At 46.4% G+C, this 22,101-nt stretch overlaps 1 protein-coding gene across 6 annotated transcripts; it reads right to left on the bottom strand.

Annotated features, from left to right (window-relative positions):
* Positions 1–631: 631 nt before the first annotated feature.
* Positions 632–10,286, bottom strand: PICK1 (protein interacting with PRKCA 1). 6 transcript variants are annotated; one of them, XM_033057102.1, is made up of 13 exons: positions 10,265–10,286; positions 9,165–9,252; positions 8,516–8,627; positions 7,921–8,049; positions 7,731–7,797; positions 6,379–6,468; positions 5,921–5,974; positions 5,759–5,821; positions 5,280–5,413; positions 4,460–4,552; positions 3,553–3,603; positions 2,163–2,307; positions 632–1,931 (listed from the first exon to the last, which is right to left on the bottom strand). In XM_033057102.1, the coding sequence occupies exons 2-13, from the start codon at positions 9,203–9,205 to the stop codon at positions 1,690–1,692; spliced, it is 1,221 nt and encodes a 406-aa protein (XP_032912993.1). In that variant the 5' UTR covers positions 9,206–9,252; positions 10,265–10,286; the 3' UTR covers positions 632–1,689. The 6 variants fall into 6 exon arrangements, with proteins under 6 accessions (XP_032912993.1, XP_032912989.1, XP_032912991.1 ...); XM_033057098.1 differs by having other exon boundaries at positions 10,207–10,267; XM_033057100.1 differs by lacking the exon at positions 10,265–10,286 and adding an exon at positions 9,870–9,933.
* Positions 10,287–22,101: the final 11,815 nt, after the last annotated feature.

The raw sequence follows: 22,101 nt of genomic DNA on the forward strand, positions 1-22,101 counted from the left end.
ACATTTCCCACTAAGCCTCCCACTCTCAAATTTTTTTCACAAAAGCAAATAAAAGCCCTTAGGGTACGAGATCTCACTACAGACAGTGCTGCAAGATTCCCAGACCTCTTCCTGAAAAATCCAGCTATGCTGCTTACACTTTGCCTCAATGGCTTTCAGGCAGACTCCACTGAAGTGTTTTCAGTTCCTCTCAACGGCTCCATGTCTTGGCACAACAAACAACTCAACTCTGAAAGAGAATCAGGGGCTCATGCATCAGCTGAAGCTGTTGCTGTGATGCAACAGCTGAGCTGTGTGGAGAAGCTGGCACTGGAGGGCACAGAGATGCCACCTTGGCACGACTGAGGCACCTGGCGGCCTTTAAAAGGCTGCTGTTCCCCTGGGAAGCTAAAATGCAGAGAAGTTGGTATTACTGGAGAACTGGCCTTGCTACAGCATTTATAACTCTCTTCCTCTGGAAATCTGTGCTGCACTGACCACCGCAGCTTGGTATTGAGATTATGCACCAGTATGAGAAGAAAAAAGATGGCCAGCACATGACACCCATCTTCCCAAGATTATAATTTAAGATTAAAACTAATGGATAATAAGGAAACAAATCTCTTATAGGAAAGGTATGAAGGACATGAAATGAAATGAAATGTCACATATTTCTTTATTACAGACAATGGTCACTACATCAGTCTGTTTTAATTCTCCAGAGCAACTTGACCATGGATGGCATTTTTCCACGCACCCACAAAGATGAAGAAGCTCCAAAAACAATCAGAGAAACACAAATCAAAAAAAAAAATCGTCTTGACCATAAATTAATGCCCTTAAATAACTTCTCCCACAACCACTAGAATGTAATGACAGAGAAGTTAAAACCCCTGCCCCAGGAAGCACACCACTCCTGACAGTTGTGCTGCTCACTACAGAGAAAGTGCCACCTGCATCTGGGATTGGCCCACAGGGATGGAGGGAGGGGAAGAGAAAAGAAAGGAGGAAAGATGCAGTCTCACCTCAGCTTTCCTTTTCCCTCTACCCTTGTGCTAGGGAATGGGAAGATACTTACTACTGCTGCTGGCTGGCCCAGAGGCAGCACAAAATAGCTGTTGTGTTGGAAAGAGGAGAGCACGCTGGTCATTCTTTACACTAAAAAAATCTCAAAGCCTCTGCCTAAAGAGCATGTTGTCCTCTCTACACAAAGCTTTATGTCTTTTTTCCAGTTTAGAGATGGGTATTTCCATCACCGTCCTAAGGTGGATCCTCAGAAGGAGCTAGAAAACAGCAAGCAGTGATGCTAACACATCCCCATAGCACAAGGGGAGGATGCAAAGGGGCAGTTCTCACCATTTGTAATCACCTCCAAACCCTTAACCACCTCCATGTGCCAGAGAGGAGTGGTGCTGCCCAGGCGCTCCCTGCACAGAGGCACGTGGCAGTGTGGGAGTGTCCTTTCCTCCCCACAGCGCAGTACCCAGGTTGGGTAGCAGAAGACTCCAGGGGCAAAAAGAATATCCAGGCAAACAAGCAAAGGAAAAGAGAGGAAAGTAGAGGTTGGTCCCAATCCAACCAGCTACCCCACCCAAAGCAGAGGAGGAATCCCAGGCTGGACATAGAAAGAAATCATGGAAGATGAATGGCCACATGAAATACATGTTCTCCTAAGTCTGCAAAGTCCTCCCTCTGGCCATGCTGACACACTCAGGCATCATCAATGAGCTTCTCTCCATTTGCATCCTCCCTCCCACTACCCTCTCTCTCACTTTCTCCTTCTTCTTCCGCCCCATCTGTGTACGTGTCCTTCTGCCCATAGCTGAGAGTGGTGCGGGCAAGGTCCACCTCGATGGGAAAGACATCCGCGTCCCGGAGCACAGCGTAGCAGTCATCGTAGTACTTGGACATCGTGGAGACAAAACGCTGCAGCTGGAACACGATGTCCTGCACTGTAGTGGAGACACGATGGGGAGAAAAGTGTGAAATTTCCCTCCCCCAACGTGATCAAGCCTCCTTTTCCAGTGTTAGATACCATCTCCTACACATTAACCCCTTCTGGCCCCTCAGGGCCGATGTCTTGGACACAGCCACAAAGGAGAACTGAGCCATTTTCTGAGCTGAGACTAAGGAGGAACACAAAAGCCAAAGTCATGTCTGCTGAACTCAGCAGTAGCACTCACCATGTTTCTGGTCCAGGAGCTCTATTTTCTCTAGCACGTCCTTCCTCATCTTGGCAAAGCGCGTGCGAGCCTCCTGACGGCAGCGCAGGATGAGACGGTACTCGTAGTTCCCAGTGCTGACCCGGTAGAGAGGCTCACCCAGAGCCTGCCAAAAACACAGTGCCACTTTAGAGACTCCCACAACACTGCTTGTCCACACAGTCTGCCTACCAATGTGGACTCACAACGGCCTTGGGTTATTACAGACCTCTCAGGCACATGGGAACTGCTGTCAGGAAAGCAGGAACCATGAGGAGCACTGAGCTGTGTCAAAACCTGGCAGTTAGTGGGGCCACTTTGAAGGCCAAACACACACCAACCATGGTAAAGAAAAGCATCACTGCTAAGCAAATACAAAAGGACAGGCACCTTTCAGCCCAGCATGGAGAGATGGCATGGCTTCTAACTTGGACTAGTAAAGACAGGCATTAAGAACAAACAAGTTTATATCAAGCACACAAAAATTCTGCCCTCCTCTGTAAGGTTTGCTCTGTGTGGATTGCATAAAGAATTACGTATCTATACTGGGAACCCTCTGGTATCTACAACCATCCAGACACAATGCTGGAAACCAACAGGGAGGGACCTATATATGGTCCTGCAAGAGTCTGGAAAGGAGTCAGCAATGAAGTATCCTTCCCTTGCACCTGTAAACACCACACACACAGAAAAATCCGTGCCACAGACTACAGCTCCCTAACACACACTGCACGTGCCAAAATGCAGAGATGTCACTGCTGGGCAAGACGGGGATTCTTTCCTTCCCATTTAGAAGGAAACATATAATGAAACATGGTGTTAGGAGTTTGATTCCTTCCTGGCACTTGGGAACTAGACATTCCAAAAAATCAAACGCCTGCTCTGAGACTGACACCTAGGATAAAAAAAAGTTACTTTTATGCAGGGAAACTGGAATTTATGCGATATCTTTAGCTAATTTAAACAAAGCTGTTAAAGATTAAAGTCCTAAAACTCTGAACTATAAACCCCTATTGTTAAGAGAGATCCTTTAATCAATTTTCTTCACTTATAAATGCAGTTTCACATGCATTTTGCTGCAGAGAAGCTAAATCTCTATTTCTCAGAAACAAGTCCAGAATTAATGATAAGCTGTACACTACATACAAATGGAATCTGTGAAGATAACACCTTAATCCTCCTTACATAACCTAATAGTACTTAAACACTGAGAAAGGCAACCACTGAGCAAACAAGCTGCAGTGCTTCCCAGGTAGCATTTAAGGATCCCCTATTTCTAATACATTAAGAACAAATGTATGCAATTCCTTAGGATGCATTCACTAGTTTGGGTGCTGACAGACACAAGAGTACTTTTGCAATTGATACTCACAATGCAGCTGTATTCTTCATCATCCATCTCTTTGACTTTCAGGCAGTAAGACTTTGTAGAATTAAAGATGAAAAAGAAGAAAAGCAAACCAAGAAGGAGATATTAAAAATTAGAAACAACTTGATCATTGCCCAGACCCATCAGGTTGTACCATTCCAAGCCTTCCTTCAGTGGACAGACTCTGAAGAAAGCACAGTGGGAAAAATCCTGTGCTCATCTACTCTTTGGGAAAAGACAGTAGAAGAAAAGTATGAGATGGGAATAAATAAAGAGGGAAAGAAAAAGATTAACTGCAGGAAGGATTGATGTAGGAAAGATTCTGCCATATTCTCTTGCCTTAGGGCTGCAGCTCCAAGTACTTCTCTCAACAGGTAAAAGGAAATAGATTCCTACAACTGCAGAACAGGTGCACTGAGCAACCTTACCCTTTTTGGGTAGAAAACAAGGACTGAGTGGAATGAAGGAGGTAAAAAAAGGCAAAGTCTAAATTAAAGCAAATATGACTTGACAGTTGTTTACTTTGGCTAAAGAAAGTGTACAAAATTACCTGAAAAATATGGACTGGGGAGCTCTTTAGAGGAGTTCAAGAGCCTAAGTTGCAGAGGAACTCCTTAGAAATAAATCAGGAAATTATTTTGATCATGCAGAAAATAAGTCATGGGGGTACTCTAAGATCTTTCTTACCAGTGAGAACTGTTAGGTCAAAAGCAGGTGTCTGAATCTGAGTAATCTGGCAGTAAATAAAGAACTGGAAAGAACAGGGCATTCTCTCGTGGATCATGGAAGGATGGATATGTGATCATATAGGCTAGATGTGACTTTCAGGATGATTCTATGAAACTTAATTTCAACCAGTACTTAGAAGAAAAAAAAACCAAAAAAAACCAACAGAAAACAAGCAGCTCACCAAATATTCAAACTTGACATCCAGGTACTTTTTGATAGTCAGCCTTGTGTCAGGAATGGCTTTATTCAGATAGGTATTCAAGTCAGTGAGCATCTGCAAAGGAAACACCCTGTTGCTGAAATAAGACTAAAAATTAAAGTGCAACCTTCTACCCAGCACAGGTCAGGAGGCTGCCTCAAGTTAACTCTTCTTTGAACTACAGCATATTTGAAAGAAAATGTTTGATTGTGGCTCAGAATGGTTAGAGCCTCCATTACGGTCACTGGCAAGTGGTTCCAGTGCTAGAAATGCTTGCCTCACTTCTAGCCTCATGTGCTTTTGACTCCTTTAATTTTCAGCTGGTCCTGGAAACAGCTCTCCCTGATTCAAACTTTCACAACCCAGCATCATAAATCCAACACAGCACTGCAAGTGGTGCCTGAATCAACACTTAAACTCTCTCTTTGCTAAAATAAGTGCACAGATAAATACATTATATGATTCAAATACATTGATTGAAACTTTTGCATTGCTCCCCTGAACTCTTTTAGTGACACAATGCAGTTATAGATACTACATTGGTCAGACTACTCTCTCATCCCCAAAAGAAAAGGACAGGAATATGCTCATGTGCAGAAGTCATAGGGTCAAGGTTGATATATTCATTATACTACTTCTCAGATTCTTTTCATTATGAAGAGAATTCCCTGAAGGCAAGCAGTCAAGGGTCCTTCTTCCCACAATGAATGAACTTTTAAGACCACACCTTTAAAGAAAGGCTTCTGCCTTTCTAGATTCCCCTCTTCTCCAAACCCTTTACTCCTATGGTTAAATTCTTTACCGGTTTAATTGTTTTCAGAAGGTGAATCCCAAACTTCTCAATGTTGCGATGGGCATCAGCAAATTTCACAAAGGCTTCACTGGCAGCTGGTTGTGGCTCCCGTACACCAATGACAGAGAAAACATCTCCAAATGCTGCATGAGCAAAATAAACACAGACAGATGAAAAAAAGAGGTGAACCCTGAGAAAAATCTTGTCTCCAGTATTAGAAGTCCCTCCCATAACCTTACAATTAGCTGAGGGATGATGCTACATATTCCCTAAAGACCACAGTTTGGCAGGACATTTCCCCAATGTCCCATATGAAGGACAGGGCCTGTGTTAGCACCATGACCGGTAATGCTGGAGAACAGCCCTTCCCAGCTCATTTCTGCAGGCCTTAGTTTTTTGAGTGAGAGAATCACACATCTAAGGACTGAAAAAAATTTCCTGAAACCGAAGGTCAAAGATTTGTGCTCCCTTTGCTCAAGATTCTTTACCTCTGTGTGTCTGAGATAGCTCAAAGAAAGCCCTGAGAAGACTCTTGGTGTGCTCTGTCAAGCCTGTGATGGAAGCCAGAAAACACATGTAAGTCACTTCACTGGAACACAATGAAGGCATCATTTTCCCCCATCCAATGTCTGATGAAATGTCCCGTTTACCTTTGTATAACTCTGCAGTCCTCTCCAGTTCCTCTAATCTCTTCACTAGTCCATCTAAATAGAAGCAAGAATCAGAATACAGAATTACAGTAGTCACATTCAGGATATGGCTAAGACCTAAATAGGTGGAAAAATACCAGTTTCATTTATTTGGTTCAAATTTCCCTCACCCCTTAATGCCTGTCCTGTGACACAACAACATGGCAAGTTTTTAAAATTACTGCAAACTTATTTTATTTTATCTATTGGCATTCACTAAGTTGCTCCCTGCTTTAAATTAATCTGACCTGATAAAATATTTAAGTGCCCACAAGGACAGGCTATATCACTCAGGAAGGGCAGAGACAATCACAACAGCAAGGCAGAGCAGAACAAAAGAACAAGCAACAATAAAAAAGTAGGCAAACACAGGAGAGTAGGATTCCCACTGGGAAAATGTCCTCCTGGACAATACTTACCATTGCAAAGTATGGCTCGGCTTAACCCCAGGGCATCCGCTGTCCCCGAGCTCATGTTCTCTACCAGTCGGTGCTTTACCTTTTTCAACACTAAAGGCCAAAACAAAGTTACAAACCAGCATCAAGGTCACTTCCATGGCCATGAAAAGCTCACCAGCACATTCCACTGGTTTTCCAGGCACTGGATAAACTGTACTTAACTCAGTATTGAGGCAGCAAGCAGAAAGAGAATACCATAGAAACAGGGCACTCTGGTCCAGCCATGCATAGCACATCTAACTTGCTTATCTGTTCTGCTCTCACATCCTAAACACTTCAATCAATAGAGCTCCAGCAATTCTTTTGGAAGGCTGTCCCAGTCAATCACTTTGCTATATGCAAAGCACTTATCTTGATATTTGGAACTAAACTTTGCCTATGCTATCTGCTGCACTACTTCAGCTGAAGTTGGAAGATGAGGGTGAAAGCCAATCAGGTCTTAATGCTCAAATGTTATCTCTTTCCTTACTTTTACCTTCTGAATCCTAGTCAAACCCTTTCATCACCTCTTGATGGAATTCCTGGTTTTGGTGGTCATACCCTGCAAATTACTAGAGACATCTATGCCCTCCTTGGGACCAGATGACTCAGTCACCTTTATTTACAGGCAGACTTGCCTGCAGATCCCAAGAACTCAGCTGAAGTCACAGTGTTTTAGAAAATACCATATTCTCATCACACTTCTGTTTTTCCAGAAATCCATCTCACTATTTACAATTTTCCAGAACTCCTGTCAATTTATTAGCACCATAATCACCAGGAAAAGAAATGAGAACAGTTTGCTGAAAGTGAAAAAGGTAGACCATATAAAGCAGACACCTGTGTAGGTTTATTTCAAATCCAGACACTTTGTTTTAGCAATAAAGGCCCTCTGGTCTACCATAAAATTTATGTTTGTACAAAACTCAGTGTAGATAAGTATTTTATCACTGTTCTCCAAGCTCAGAAATCATCACCAATGCCTTTCAACTGACACATTTTTGTGTGCATCGAAAACCAGGTCAGCATAACTTACATGTATTTAAAAAAACCCAAATTATTATACAGTTGAGATTCATCATCCATGCTAAACACAGCACAGAAAAACAAGCCTCCCACAACAACAGTTAAGTCTTGATTTAACTTTAAAGCCTATTTCAAAAAGTCAGGGAGAGATTTTTTTAAACCTGTAACTATCTTTGACAGTATCCATTTTAAAATGGCTCAGTTAAGTGCAAGAAAGGAAATGGAATTTTAAGTTGGTTTCAGCTGTGTCCAATCTTTCACCCTTCTGCATAATTTTAATACTCTAGGGAGAAAGAAACCAGTCTTACCAATATCCAAAGACTTGCCCTGCTTTGGGTCAGCCTGAAGCTTGTTGTAGTGTATTGTCACTTCTCCCTGCAGAAAGAGCAAACCCCAAACTGCTGTACTGGAAGCAGGCAGCAGTGGCTCCCTTTACCCAAGGACAACAAGCTGCCCACTATGACCCAGAAGCTCCAGTGGCCCCCTCCTACCTCTCACCTTTACCATCTGTATCATCTTGGCCACCTCCACTTTGGTCTTCCCCTTGACAGATTTCCCGTTGACTCCTGTGATTTCATCCCCAGCTGCTACGGTGCCGTCTAAGGCTGCTGGAGTGTTGTCAAACACCTAAGACAGAGCACAGGCAGCCAGCAATCAGGAGGAAGGTCAATGCAGAGCTAAAGAGCACAAACCAAGCAGCTGCATTCCTCCTATTCAATCCACTTTGTCCATGGTGAAGCTGCAGTTTTCCCCTTTTCCAAACCAAGAGACGGGTTGATCATCTTGTTCCCTCAGGAAGTTCTTGCCACTCTAGGATACACCTTTTTGAGCATAGGATTTCCTGATGTTGGGAGTTTCACATTGTTCCCCTGTGAATTCTAACAAGCTCTCCAAGGAGAAGGATCATTCCACAAGTCTTAATTCTTCCACACCTACTAGGTACTCGAGGAAGGAAATCTTCTCACTGAAAAATGAGATGTCATCTCCCACTTTGAGAAGAATGAACAGCATAGGGCTCTCTCTCCATACTTCCCATCTCTCAGGTCAACACTGCTTTAAAAAGCTGGCTTATTGTTCCTCCCTAGGTGCCCACCTGGACAATGTAGAGACAGGGGCAGTACTGTGCTCCTCCTCCAATGCTGATCCCAATCAGGTTCTGAGAGTCCTTCTTCAGGGTCACTGTCCCAGGTACAGTGGGGATGCCCCTACAAAGAGAAAGGAATAACTGAACTTACGCAGAACTGCCTGTATGTGAAACAACTCCAGAGTCTGAGTCAGTACAAATGGCAAACATCATGGGCACATCTGAATCCATTCCTTCACCTCTGCCACACAGGTCAGCAGGGAGACCTGTGCTATCTTTTTCTTGGTATTGCATTCAAAGATTAGAAGTGGAAGAGACACACACCCTCATCCATCACTAGGCACTGAAGAAACACTATCATGCTTTAGTGTTTCACCTGCACTTAGTGCTGGAGTGAGAGGACAACTTGCACAGCATAAATGTGAGGCAAATCAAGTGCTCTATGCTAAATGCAGGGCAGTCACTGCAGAGCAACACAAATGCTCTCACCAGCACAGCAATGCCTCATCCCCAGCCTCCAAAGGGAGCAAGAAATCAGCACTGAACTGATGCTCAGCACACAGTGTCACACAGTAAATTTATCAACTCTCATTAGGTCCCGGCTGCAAAGCCTACTTCTATTGTAAGAAATACCAGGAAAGACAAATTAAATACTCACAGCTTATCTTCCTCAACATCATAGTCCAAATCTGCAAACATTGTTTTAGTTCAACGAAGTCTGTCTGAAGCTGCTTATTCCAAACTCCCTGGGAAGAAAGAACAGAATAAACCAAATAAAATAATGATTTCAATAGAAAAAAAACGGAGAATCAACCTGTCACCCTTAGCAATCTCATTTTTCTTTTTTGGAATGCCACGTGGTGGTCTCTGCTCTTATATGGAAAGATGAAAAAGGAGTCAAGTATCCCCGGTTCTCTGCTCTGCATGCGACAGGAAAAAGCCCTCGAGTTCGAATGCTGCATGTTCCAAACCCAAGACTGACAGACGTGCAGCATTTCCGAAGCACAGAACAAAACGCGGCCCCTTCCCGAAGCTGCTTCTTCCCACGCTCGACCTGCACCACGGCTGCTAAAGATACTCGGTTTTATCCATCACACCTCTCCATGTTCTTGACTTCACAGCAAGTCACGTCACTTTTTGACGTTCACCTCCTGTCTCGGCAGGCCATGTGCAAGCTTTCCACCGAAAGCCTCGTTACTTCCCCATGCACAAACCCCGTTTCCATTTAATTTCGGGCAGTAATTAGCTGGCACGTTTGGGTTCCGCCCACCCTTCGCCAGCACCCAAAGCACGGTGACGTTACGAAGGTGGTCACCTCCACCACACCGGACCCTGAAGGGCCAGGGCTTCACCGGCAGCTCACCGTGCCACAGCCCCGAGGCAGGGGCGGGCAGGGACTGCGGGCAGGGCCCGGCCGGGGAGGGGGCGAGCGCAGCCCCCGAGGCAGGGCCGGGCAGGGACTGCGGGCAGGGCCCGGCCGGGGAGGGGGCGAGCGCAGCCCCCGAGGCGGTCCCGGGCAGGGACTGCGGGCAGGGCCCGGCCGGGGAGGGGCGAGCGCAGCCCCCGAGGCGGTCCCGGGAAGGGACTGCGGGCAGGCCCGGCCGCTGAGGGGGCGAGCGCAGCCCCTGCCCCAAGGCGCCCGGCGGGGCCGTCCCGGGGGCAGCCGCGGGGGGGCGTCCCTGAGGGGCCCCCAGGCTCACCGGAAGCGGCCGCGCGCCGCCGTCAGCCCCCGCTGGTGACGTCACCGCCGGCGTCGCCCGGAAGCGGCCGCGCGACCCCGCCCCCCGCGCGCCCGCCGCGTTGCCATGGGGACTGAGGGAGCGGGCCTTGGTTAGGCCGGAGAAAAGGAGGCTCAGGGGTGACTCGATCAGTCTCTGCAACCCCCTGAAAGGAGGCTGTAGCCAGGTGGAGATCGACCTCTTCTGCCAGGCAACCAGTGGCAGGACAGGAGGACATAGTCACAAGCTGCACCGGGGGAGGTTTAGGTTGGACATTAGGAGGAATTTCTTCACGGAAATGGTGATTGGGCATCGGGATGGGCTGCCCAGGGAGGTGGTGGAGTCACCATCCCTGGAGGTGTTTAAGGAAAGAGGACGTGACAGTGCCATGGTGTGGTTGATATGGTTGGACTCCATGATCTCAGAGATCTTCTCCAGTCTAATTGATTCTTTGATTCTGTGATTCTGTGAAATTGGTTGGCACAATCACCCCTACTGCTGGCAGGCCCGAGGAAGTATCAGATGCCAGTGGATGCGGAAGCCAGTCAGCACAGCTGTGTGCAAAACCACTGCAGCGCCATGTGTGCAGCAGCATCGCCAGGCTCCCTCACGTTCTTCTCCTCTGCCATGTGCGTGGGGGCAGTGGTCGGGTGTTCAAATGGTTTTCCTGCCTCCATCATGACAGCACCACCACTGCGAGAGTGCTTTGATCTCCCAGAGAAATGTGGTCGCCTTGTTGCATTATGTATCATCTTTTCCAGCTGCTCCTGGCTTCTGAGCCCAACTTACTGGCGCACATCAAAAAAACAAAAAAAACCAAAAAAACCAAACAAAAAATATCCCAACCCAACATTGTACTCTTTCAACTGAAAACTCTGTGACTAGGAACAAGGGCTGGCCCATGGCGATGACCTCTCTTGCTGGCTGAGAGGGTGGTTAGTGTATGCAGCCCCGTGAGCCTCTTGTCTGCATACATCAAAACACTGACTGAAGCCACCCACAATGCTGGACTACAAGGGCAAGAGTGTGTTAATAATCATTTTGAAGTCCTGGGTCTAAGATGTGATTAATTTATGAGGGGAAGCTGAATGAGAAATGCAGTCCTTCAGGTGGGAGCTCTCTGAAGAAAAGAGACTGACATCCCGACCCTGGCCACTGACAGGAGTTTTACATCAGTGAAGCTCCAGAACTGATGAGCCAGACCCTGATCTCTGCACACAGCTTGCTGGGGCTCGGCAGTGCAACAGCACTTGACTGTGACTGAGAAGAAAGAAGAGAGAGGAGAAGAGAGAAAAGAGAGAAGAGAGAGGAGAGGAGAGGAGAGGAGAGGAGAGGAGAGGAGAGGAGAGGAGAGGAGAGGAGAGGAGAGGAGAGGAGAGGAGAGGAGAGGAGAGGAGAGGAGAGGAGAGGAGAGGAGAGGAGAGGAGAGGAGAGGAGAGGAGAGGAGAGGAGAGGAGAGGAGAGGAGAGGAGAGAGAAGAGAGGAGACGAGAAGAGAAGAAGAGAAAAGAGAAGAGAAGAGAAGAGAAGAGAAGAGAAGAGAAGAGAAGAGAAGAGAAGAGAAGAGAAGAGAAGAGAAGAGAAGAGAAGAGAAGAGAAGAGAAGAGAAGAGGAGAAAAGAGAAGAGAGGAAAGAACCCAGACTCTGCTGAGGGTTTTTGCACAGCTAAAGACAAGAGGAAGGGGTTGCAGGATGGAATTATAGTGCAAAAAAAAGGAATAAAAATCACGATGAGGCTGGATATCGGCCCAGATAGGTGGTGGTGTACCTATCTCTAGAGACAGTGACAATTTATCTGGGCAGATTCTGCGATGCTGCGGTCCTGAGAGAGACCCTGCAACACAAGCAAGGAAGTCAGCCCGCCGAACCCTCCCCAAAGCTGACAGCTAATGCAGAGAGTTGGCTAAGCAAATGTCACACGGGCAGAACTCGAGCTCGCTGTCCGTCCCACACTGGCAGGACTGCTCCGTGCGGCGGGGGCCGCATGTCCCGCACTGTCCCCTGGGGTTCTGCAGGGTCGGGCTGTGTGTCCCGCGCTGTCCCCGCTCTGTCACCCGGGGGCTCTGCAGGGTCGCCCCCAGCCACCGGCTGGGCTCCATTTCTAAGGGTGGAGCGCCATCGTGTGGTCACTGCCCGGAACTGCTGCTGCAGGAGGGGCCTGGATTCAGGGTTTGCTAAAGTGAGCTATTTCTTCTATTTTACTGCAAAAGGGAAAAAAGAGGTTTTTCACATACATAGGAGAACACCTACATAACGCGAGTCATTTGCTTGCCCCCAAGGGGATTGCTCAGAGCCTTGTGCTAGGTATCAGACTGGTTAAAAGAAGTTGCAGGACCTCATTTCTCCTGGTGCCCACTTATGCTACTAGAACTGCAAGGGAGATGAACAAGCAGTGAATGTTTCCTTTGCTGGTAGCTCCTGCCATTCAAAACGAAAGCAATAAGCAGAACTCGCCCGAGGTGAAAATCAAGACCTGCTGACACTGACAAGGCCAAAACCTGTAGGTCTGATGAGCCTTGTTTTGTGCTGCTCCAGTGAAGTGTGTGCATTATGCATGTCCTTCAGTATATCCCTGAAGCATCAGTCTTTGTACACGTGTGCTGACTGACCCTGCACAGCTGCCCCAAAGTGTCTGAGATCGATTGGATTCTCTCTATGTGAGATGGAGAATGAATCTTCATGTGCCCTAAAGCCATGTCTGTCTCAATAGTAGAAATCCAGCTGATTGCCTCCTCCCAAGGGGAAAAGTAATGAATTGCTGATGAAAATGGTTGCCTAAAATCAAAAAAGTAAGGTTAGCCAGCATTTAAAAGAATCCCAGGAAGCTATTAATTTTCAAGAATAGGTCTGATTAATTGTATCAAAATTTTAAAATGCAGCTTTCTCTTGAAAATTTGGCTCACTGCTTACAGTCTACTAATATGGCTTCAATCAAGAGGGCTTAGTTTGCACATACAGAGATTTTTCTATCTCCAAGTACACAATCCGTGAAAAGTTTTACTCTGAGAATCAAAACTCCCTTCTGCTTGTCTTTCATCACGTGTAATAAGGAGTCTGCTAGCAGATCACACATTGCATGACTGGTTAGCTTCTTGGCACGCAGATGTATTTCTGTGTACTGGGGCTGTGCTGAATCTCATGTTTCTGGCTGGTCTTCTGCTACTGTTTTCAGTGTCAACACTACTAACTCTGGACTAACATCTTCCTTGATTGCTGTCCCTTGAGCCATGTTGTCTGTTTTTGGGGGAACTTTTAGTAAGTGTAGGGATTGTATTCTCTGCCCATCACTGCTCAGCCTGCCCTCTCCCTACTCCACTTCTGCTAAACTTGCAGCAGCCTCTATATGGGACAGATAGGACATGGCCCAGTTGGGGTGGAATAGGGGACTGCTTTCCCTGGGTGTTTTCATTGTCCTTCCTCCAAGATTTCTTGCATTTAGGATACTCTGAAGTTTATCCAGAGGGAAGTTAGGGGAAATGAACAATGCTCCGTGGCAGATGGCATTGTATTTTCATGTGCACCAAACATGTTTCAGTGCCCCTGGACTTTGTCCCCACAGATTTCTGATCTCAGACAAGGAGCTAGGTCTCAGGGACATCTGGTGGAACTGTTACCTCTATGAAAGCACTACTTGCAAAATCAATACTTGCAACCTGAAAAACCTTAAAGGCAACTTAAAGCCTAATGGATTTTCTAAGACCCTGCAGGTGGAAAGCATGAGCTCTGGCTTGGCTGATACTTTTTTTATTTGTAAGGCAACTTTCAGCCTTTCCACTCCAGGGGCACTACTGGTCTGGCAAGGTGCTATCAAAGCTTGTAGACATTGGGATGGGCCCTTGGGATGCTGAACTCCAGAGTGGAATAGTGACAGGGTATGTGGGGGACCACATCTCATGAGCAGTAGCAGAGTGAGGGGTGGGAAATAGCAGATACTTGCCCTCATTATGCATGGGTCTAACATGCCCAATTACCCCATCCTCTCCTCACCTCTGCAATGTAAAAGACTGTTGTTGAGAGTGGTCATAATTCATGGTGAACACCCTGCCTCCCCCTTTCTCCTTTCACACCCACTGCTCTCCATTTTGCTTCCAGAAAAAAAATGTGTCTTTGATGAAATGAAATGGCTCAGTCAAAAAACCCCTCAAATGGTTGGGGACCCCTGCAGTTGGCCACCCTTGCCCACTTCCCAGCTCTATTTCTGGCCAGTTTGGAGTTTAAGTGGGCTGACCTTGTGCCCTGACTGCCCTGGGGGTCAGTGATGAAAGCGGATGGAGGCTTCACAGTCAGGTCTCTTGTGTGTGACTCTTTTGTTCCCAGGACAAGGGTGAGCAGTGCCTGGGACAGTGCTTAATTGTTTGGGGGCACTGCTTTACCCGTCATGCCCTTCCCCGGGTGGCCCCAGCCCTTCTTGCTCATGCGTGGGAGGGAGGCAGCTTCCCCACTCAGGGTAAGGAGGAGGAAGCAGAGTCTGGATTGCTCAGGAGCATTTCTGGCTGTTTATCAATCTGTGTCATAAATTTGCAGAAAAATTTATGACACAGTCCAGAAAGCAGAAAGAGAAAGAAAGTAAAAAAAAAAAGGACTTTCTGGCATTTTGTGACTCCTGTCTGTCACTGGGTGTATCCTCCATTGTCCTTCTGTGCAGAGCAACATCATCTTGTCCCAGCCAGCTCCTGTGTCCATCCACTGTGCTCCATGGGATTCACCCCATCACTGAGACCTCCCTCTGCCCTTCTACAGGTGTTTAATGAAGAAAGTCCTGTGTCAGGCCTGAGGCATCGGGCTTAGTTCAAGTGGAGGCAATGGGTTCACACCAAGGAGGGCAGGAACTTTGCATTGATCTCATGAGTATGCAAACCCAGGGCTGGATATATGGAGACTTCTGGAAAGCTTTTTTTTTTTTTTTTTTTGCTACATCGGTGCTGGACACCACACCTGGCACTGCCCTGAAGACATGCAGAGGAGTAGGTATGCTTGAGCAGGTGAAGGATGCTGGACAACCTGTGGGCATGGTTATTAAGAATTGAAGGTTTACAAAGCCTTGCCTGGTGGAGGTAGGTCAGCAGAGCTCAGCACAATCATGCAGGAAGCCTTGTAAGACTCAATACCTCTTTAGCTGCCCCCTCAGCATTTTTCTTTTCACAAGTCCTTCCTGTGCTTCACATCTTCATTAGAGCTGGAGACTGGGGCAGTAGCCTTCACAGCCACCCTCCCCTCTGTCATTTTGGGGAGTGACTGTGCAGAGGAAATGGATAAAAGGAGCCCAGGGTCAGGGTTTAATTACCCCATTGCGTGCAGAGACGAGTGATAGACAGAGACTGTCAGTGGGTCACTGATTAGCTGCCATGGAGCAGACAGAGGAGGGGAGAAATGTGATGAGCCCCTGGGACAGGCCAGTGTTGGGGAGAGCTGTGAGACATGGAGATGGCAGCTTGTTGTGAGAGACACTTTTTCTTTTAGTTGTTTCCCCAGTCTTTTATCCCACTATTTGTCCCAGCTCCATCAGGAGTCCTGTGGGCTAAAAAGTCTCCTGCTGTGCTGTGGCTGCTTCTCTGATTAGGGACAAGTTGCTGCTGGGGTGGCAGGTCCCCTGCGGGAGAGGGGATGTCTCCTGCAGACTATGACAGTCTCTTGTCTTCGTGTTGCAAGGTGGCAAGGTAGGATGGAGGGAGGGGAGAAAGGAAGGACTAATGAAAGTACATGAAGGAAGGAAAGGAAGAAGGCAGGATGAAATGTCTGCTGGCAGGTGAGGTGTAATACAAAGATATTGCTCCTCTGTGCAGGAGTGAAGTTCTCCTTCAGCAAGATCAGCCCAATGAAAGTGCAAACCAGGCTGCCCGTTTTCAGCCCCACTGTTTAACCACTGTCTCATTTGGATATGGCTGGATGCCTCAAGTAATAAATCTGTCTGGCATCTTTTGGACCTGGGACTCAGAGAGACCAGTTTTATTCTCTTGGCAGATTTGGTGACCTGGTCTTGTATAGCAATATGCAGACAAAGCAAGTTTCAGCAAGTCTTAACTCTTCTGCTCTTAATCCCATAGGTAATTCTGCCTCCTTTCCTTCTCACCCTCATGTCAAGCCCTTGTTCCTCATCCCACCATTCTGTCTCTGAGCCCAGTCTCCCTTCTCCCACATACAGACAACTCAGTCAACTCATATCCCTGATCCTGCTCTCAAGTCCTACCACACAGTGTCACACCTCACACACAGTCTTCTTCCACCAGTTCTGTTACCCTTGGTCTCAAGACTCCTCTTTCTTCTCCTTTTCTCTACAATCCCTATTACACATCCTCTTTTGGAGTCTGACCTTCAGTTTCTACTTCCATTCACAGTTGTCCCCCAAGGTCCTGCTTCCCATGTTCACTTTCCCTATCACTCCTACCCTTTCCTGTCCCATTCTTGCTTTTCCTCACTCAGCCTTTATCCCTCTTTCCTGTCCCCTTCACCCCTGATCTCCCAGGGTTGTTTGCGTGAATCATTTCTGGAATCATGAGATCACTGTTTTTTTCTGTCCCTGTCAGTGGGAACATCACATTAAGGAGCGTGGATAAATGACCGGGGGCCATTGGGGTGACTCTGGCACCCCCTCTCCCCACTGTCCCTACCCCCCTCTTCTTCTGTATCAAAGGAAGCTTTGTTGTCCAAAAGCAGAAAGAGAAAAGCAGATAAAAAGGCGGAACATGTGATCTCATTGGCTTTATTTAGACATCCAGCTATCCCTTCTCTCTTTTCTTGATTAATCCAAAATTATCTAAGTAAGAATCCATAATCCATCCTTGGGCTTCCCATTTGTGAAAGAGATGGTGGTAGCGTCTTCTTTCCAAAGGGACTCCAACAGCTGACCTCTTGGTCTCCACAGGGTGCAGAGATGACCCTGAAGGGGCTCTCTAGACAGTTTAATGCCTTCAATTACAGTAGTCTTCACATCAGGAGTGTGGTATCCCACCATGTGAAGGAGAATTGAAGCAGGGAGAAGCACAGACTTTTCATTAAAGTTTCACCATTGTTTAGTGGAGAATTCCAAGAGTATCCAGCAATGCATTGCTTCATCAGGGGCACTGTTTGGTGGGAAGGTTTAAAGTTGCAATGTTAGATGAACAACATTTGAATTAATGAGTTTCTGGATCTTCCAGGGACTTGTTTTCTTGACAAGGGCAAAATTCTTCATCTCAGGGTGCTTTGGTTGTCTTTTGTGATGGAGATGATCAGTGTCCAGGCGGGGACCTTCTACGATAGAGGTACTGAGGGAGTGGTGGAGCACAGCTGAGGTTGCAGGAAGAATCTCTGTGTCTTTGTTGGGATTCATTTAGATGCTATCAAGCCAGGAGGCAGGAAAAAGGACTATTATATATTCCTTTGTTGTTGCATATTGGATGAGTTTGAGGCTTTCCAGTGAAAGCTGCCCTGCATGCTGCTTCGAAACATTATGGTTGACTAAGCAAAAATCCTTGTTGTGGGCAGAGCCATACGAATATAAAGAGTTGGTCAATGCAGCGTTTTCATGATGTTTTAACCAGCTTGGTTAAAATCCACCAGACAAGAAGTCCTTCTAATATGGGAATATAATGGCCCTTTTATCTGTAGTCCATTCCCCTTCTCCACAGGAGTAAAAATGCTCTGCATAACGCCTTATATCCACAGCTTTGTATGTGTGTGTGCATGACGTGATTAAGGCTGAAATTTAGGATTGTTTCAAGGACCTTCCAAAATAGTTAAGGCAGTAAATGGGAGAAGAGTGTAGAGAGCTTGGCAGATGGATGCAGGCAGTATATGCCATGTTCATCTAAAGCATGAAATGGACTGAGATCAACTCAGGACAAAGGGTGGTCAGAGGAGTGAAGAGGGTCAGTAGAGAAGAAGGTGAGCAGAAAGGCAGAAGGATTTGCATCAGGTGAGACTGAAGAATTTTATTTTGTTACAGAACACAGTATCAGTGAAGTATATACCCAAATGCTATGAAAGGAAGAGAAGTGGGAATTTGGCTAAGGAAATGTTTCTGTTGCAGAAGGGTCACTGTAGAAGTTGCAATGACTTTGGCATCATGTGATCTTTTACATATCTGTGTATGTGTAAGGTGACTCAGTGAAGCAGTGTGTGCAAGGAGACTATAGCTGGAAGGATGCCTGTGGGAATGCCTGAAGTATAATTTCAATGGGGTGTGGGAAGATGTGATGTTCATGGGGATTTGCCACAGCTTTTTTGTGGTGAGAGATCATGCACAAGAAGATTTGCAGCAACAGTGCAGGGAAACTATGCAATGCTACAACCTATCCAACAGAAAGTGTCAGCTCCAGCTTGCAACTAACTGAATCAGTAAATGTGGGGGAAGAGACTTTTTCTGTGCCTCCACATGGGAGTGTTTTTTAATAAATGCTGAGTCCCCATAAAAGTTTAGACCTATCATAGCTTCTACTTGACTCCGGCCAGTTCTGGGTCCCTATAATTTGATTTTCCTGAAACAGGCAATGCGACTCAATTCACAAGATATTTCCATTAGCATGTTGGGCTGATTCAACTTATATCCTGCCCTGTTGTGTCTGACTCATTCTTCCCCATCTCTAAGAGAAGCCTAGTGGAAGCAGAGGGGCCTTCACATAGATGCTTAAGGTCTCTATCAGATAATAGGTGAAGAAATATTTGCCATGACCAAGCTATGGTCATTTTTTGCCATTCCTTAGTCACTTGGCAGCCAATGGAGGGAAGAGGCGAGAGCAGGGTGGGGGAGAGTAATGAGACAGAGAGACGAGAACAAAAGATTCTTTTGTGGTACTGAGAGAGAGAAAAGGGAAAGCATCACCAAATGCCCAGAAGCCATGTTTGTAACAAGAGACCTATTCTCTCAGCTACTTGGAAAACAACTTGGAGTAAAAGGCCCTGGTTGAATTAACCCTTCATGGAGGCGATTTCCTGAGCGTGAAGGAAAAGAGGCATGGCCACAGGAGATGTAATCTGTGTAGCGAGATAGTGGTCTTGGCTCTTGGGCAATTTAAAACAACGATTGGTTGTCCAGGAAGAGGAGCTAGGGATAATGTTGGTGGTTTGGCCATACTGAAGTTTTAAAATGTCAGATATCCTTTCTTCATTGGAGCTTTTGTTTTGGAAGAGATCACCAGAGGGGTTTTTGCAGCATATGAGGTCATGACTTTTCTATTGATGTTTTTCCTGGGGATGCTATGGAGTAAGGAAAACGCCACCCCTAAAATGTACGGCTTACTGCAGCATAATCTTGTCTCATCACAGCCTCTGTGAATTCAGGTTCAATTGCTGGTCTTCAAAAACTGTCTCCTCACACATTGCACCTCTCTTGCTCATGTCTTGATCCTTTTTTTGACTGAGAAGAACAATTTTACTGGAGTTAGGGGTTCTCTTTATAAGCAGATTGAAAGTATGCCAAATCATCCATTTCTAAAGAAACAACAATCTTTAATTAATTGTGAACCGTCTTCATTAGCCTCCTCCGCATTATTTATAAGGAATTTTCCTCTTTAATTGAGTGGATCTTTGGGTGAAAGACTCTGGGCTGATGGTACCAGAAAAAGGTCCACTCAAGGAAAGAGAATCTGCACCTCTTTTAAGATAAAAATGTGGGATATCGGCATATGCTGTGTCAGTTTGACTGTGAGCTTGCTTCTGGGTGCTCTAAAGGAGTGAGACAGACAGATCTCAAAGAAAGCTTCTCCTCAGAGGAGTGCAGGAGGGCCAGCACCCTGCCCCTGGAGCCTCCTAACACCATGCCAGGCAAAGGGGTGCAAAGAGCAGTGGAAAGATGTTTCTCCTCTCTGCTTCACCAACTCAGGAGCAGCATCCTGCCGCCATGGGTCACTCATCCCCCTGGCCTGACAGTGCAGATGGGGAGGATGCAGTGGGTGCCCCTGGAGTGGTCAGGTGGGCTGCTGAGCGAATGTGAGATGCAAACAGCCTTACAACTGCTTTCGTAAGTAAGCCATCACATGGGACTCGTGCATGTCTGTTAGAGAAGCAGTTTGAAAACCAAGAAAATCATGTGGCAACAGAAGTCTGCAGGCTCCCAGCCCTCCCCCACTCCCTAACCTTCTCTTCCTTTCTCTCTCTCTTTCTCTGTCTTACTAAGAGGGTAACCTCAAAAGCTGGAGTTGGATTCTGCTCCCACCAACCTCATCCAGGGCTTTGGGGTATTTGTGTTGGCACACAGTGTTGGCTTTCAACCTACCTGTGCTACTCAGACCACCTGTGCTGTGTGATGTCCCCTACAAGCCTGCCAGGGAAATTTGCAAATTCAGTCTCCTAAAGGGATTGAAGGACATTTTCCCAGAGGGGATGTTAAATATGATTAAATCCATTGCTCAATGGGATTTTCATATTGCAGGAGAGTCTGGCAGAAATTGTCTTTTTCTTGGCAGTACCATTTTAATACCTGATGGGCACTTACTGGAGTCACTTGTAGTGTCATAAAAGAGAGTTTGTAAACTAAAAAAAGCTTGAAGTTCTCCACTGCTGTCTCATGCAACTCATTCACAGTAGCACAGCAAAGCAGGAGTTTCAGAACATTGAGACATCAGGTAAGCTAAGAGCAGGTGATGTTCTGTGAACAAAAAATGTTACTACATTGTCAATTACTGCAGGTCTTTGAGCCTTGGCTCTACTTACAGCCTTCTATTGTAACTGAGGTCTTAGGTGCATATGCCAACCAACCTCGCTGTGTGCAAAGAACTCAGTCAGGAAGGAACTGAGGGATTTATTGGGTTGTGCCAGGTGAGGCTCAACATATCCCATTGTCCTAGTACTTGGGTGCTGTTGATGATTACACCTTCTTCTACCATACATTTCTCTAGTTATCATTTCCTCTAAGCTGGCTTCTCCTAGCTTAGAAGCTCAGGATCTGAGTTCACAGTTCATAAGACCTTTATCTTTTCTTGCATTATGCATTCCTCCCAGTGCACCTCTGCTGGCTGCACTCTCAGCCTCTTCTCTTCTCTTCTCTTCTCTTCTCTTCTCTTCTCTTCTCTTCTCTTCTCTTCTCTTCTCTTCTCTTCTCTTCTCTTCTCTTCTCTTCTCTTCTCTTCTCTTCTCTTCTCTTCTCTTCTCTTCTCTTCTCTTCTCTTCTCTTCTCTTCTCTTCTCTTCTCTTCTCTTCTCTTCTCTTCTCTTCTCTCCTCTCCTCTCCTCTCCTCTCCTCTCCTCTCCTCTCCTCTCCTCTCCTCTCCTCTCCTCTCCTCTCCTCTCCTCTCCTCTCCTCTCCTCTCCTCTCCTCTCCTCTCCTCTCCTCTCCTCTCCTCTCCTCTCCTCTCCTCTCCTCTCCTCTCCTCTCCTCTCCTCTCCTCTCCTCTCCTCTCCTCTCTCCTCTCTCCTCTCTCTCTCCCTGTTAGCTGCCTTAGTCTGTGTTGAATTTGGATCTGAAAATGGGACTGGTTTGGACTGAGTTAATATTTACAGTAGATGGGAGTGGGCTTGATGGAAAGAGTTTGCCTCCATACCATGTTGCTGAACTGGTGTCATTTCACTATGCCTGGTTTAAAAGTTCTGTTTCTCTTATACCAGAACCTGTCATCCTATGTGGCAAGCTGTTTGCTGGACCTACTTTCCAGAGATAGGAAAAAGATTATTCAGCAAATGCTGAAATGGGATTCCCAAAAAGCTGACAAAAATCTTTAGTTCCTCAGTGTCCGGTTGCTCTAGGCTATCTCCTTCTCCACAACCCATGAGTGATTCATAGCAGAACATTTGTACCTTCTTCCCAGCTTGATCCATCAGGCCAAATGTGTTCTTCACTCATAGCCCTAGAAAGGAAAATCATCCTGTCTGAGAGATTCCCTAGCCAGGACTCATAGAATCATGGACTCATAGAATGATGTGGTCTGGAAGAGACATTAAAGATCATCTAGTTCCAGCCCCCTGCC

The sequence above is a fragment of the Catharus ustulatus genome, chromosome 4 (assembly GCF_009819885.2).
Source record: "Catharus ustulatus isolate bCatUst1 chromosome 4, bCatUst1.pri.v2, whole genome shotgun sequence".
NCBI lineage: Eukaryota > Metazoa > Chordata > Aves > Passeriformes > Turdidae > Catharus > Catharus ustulatus.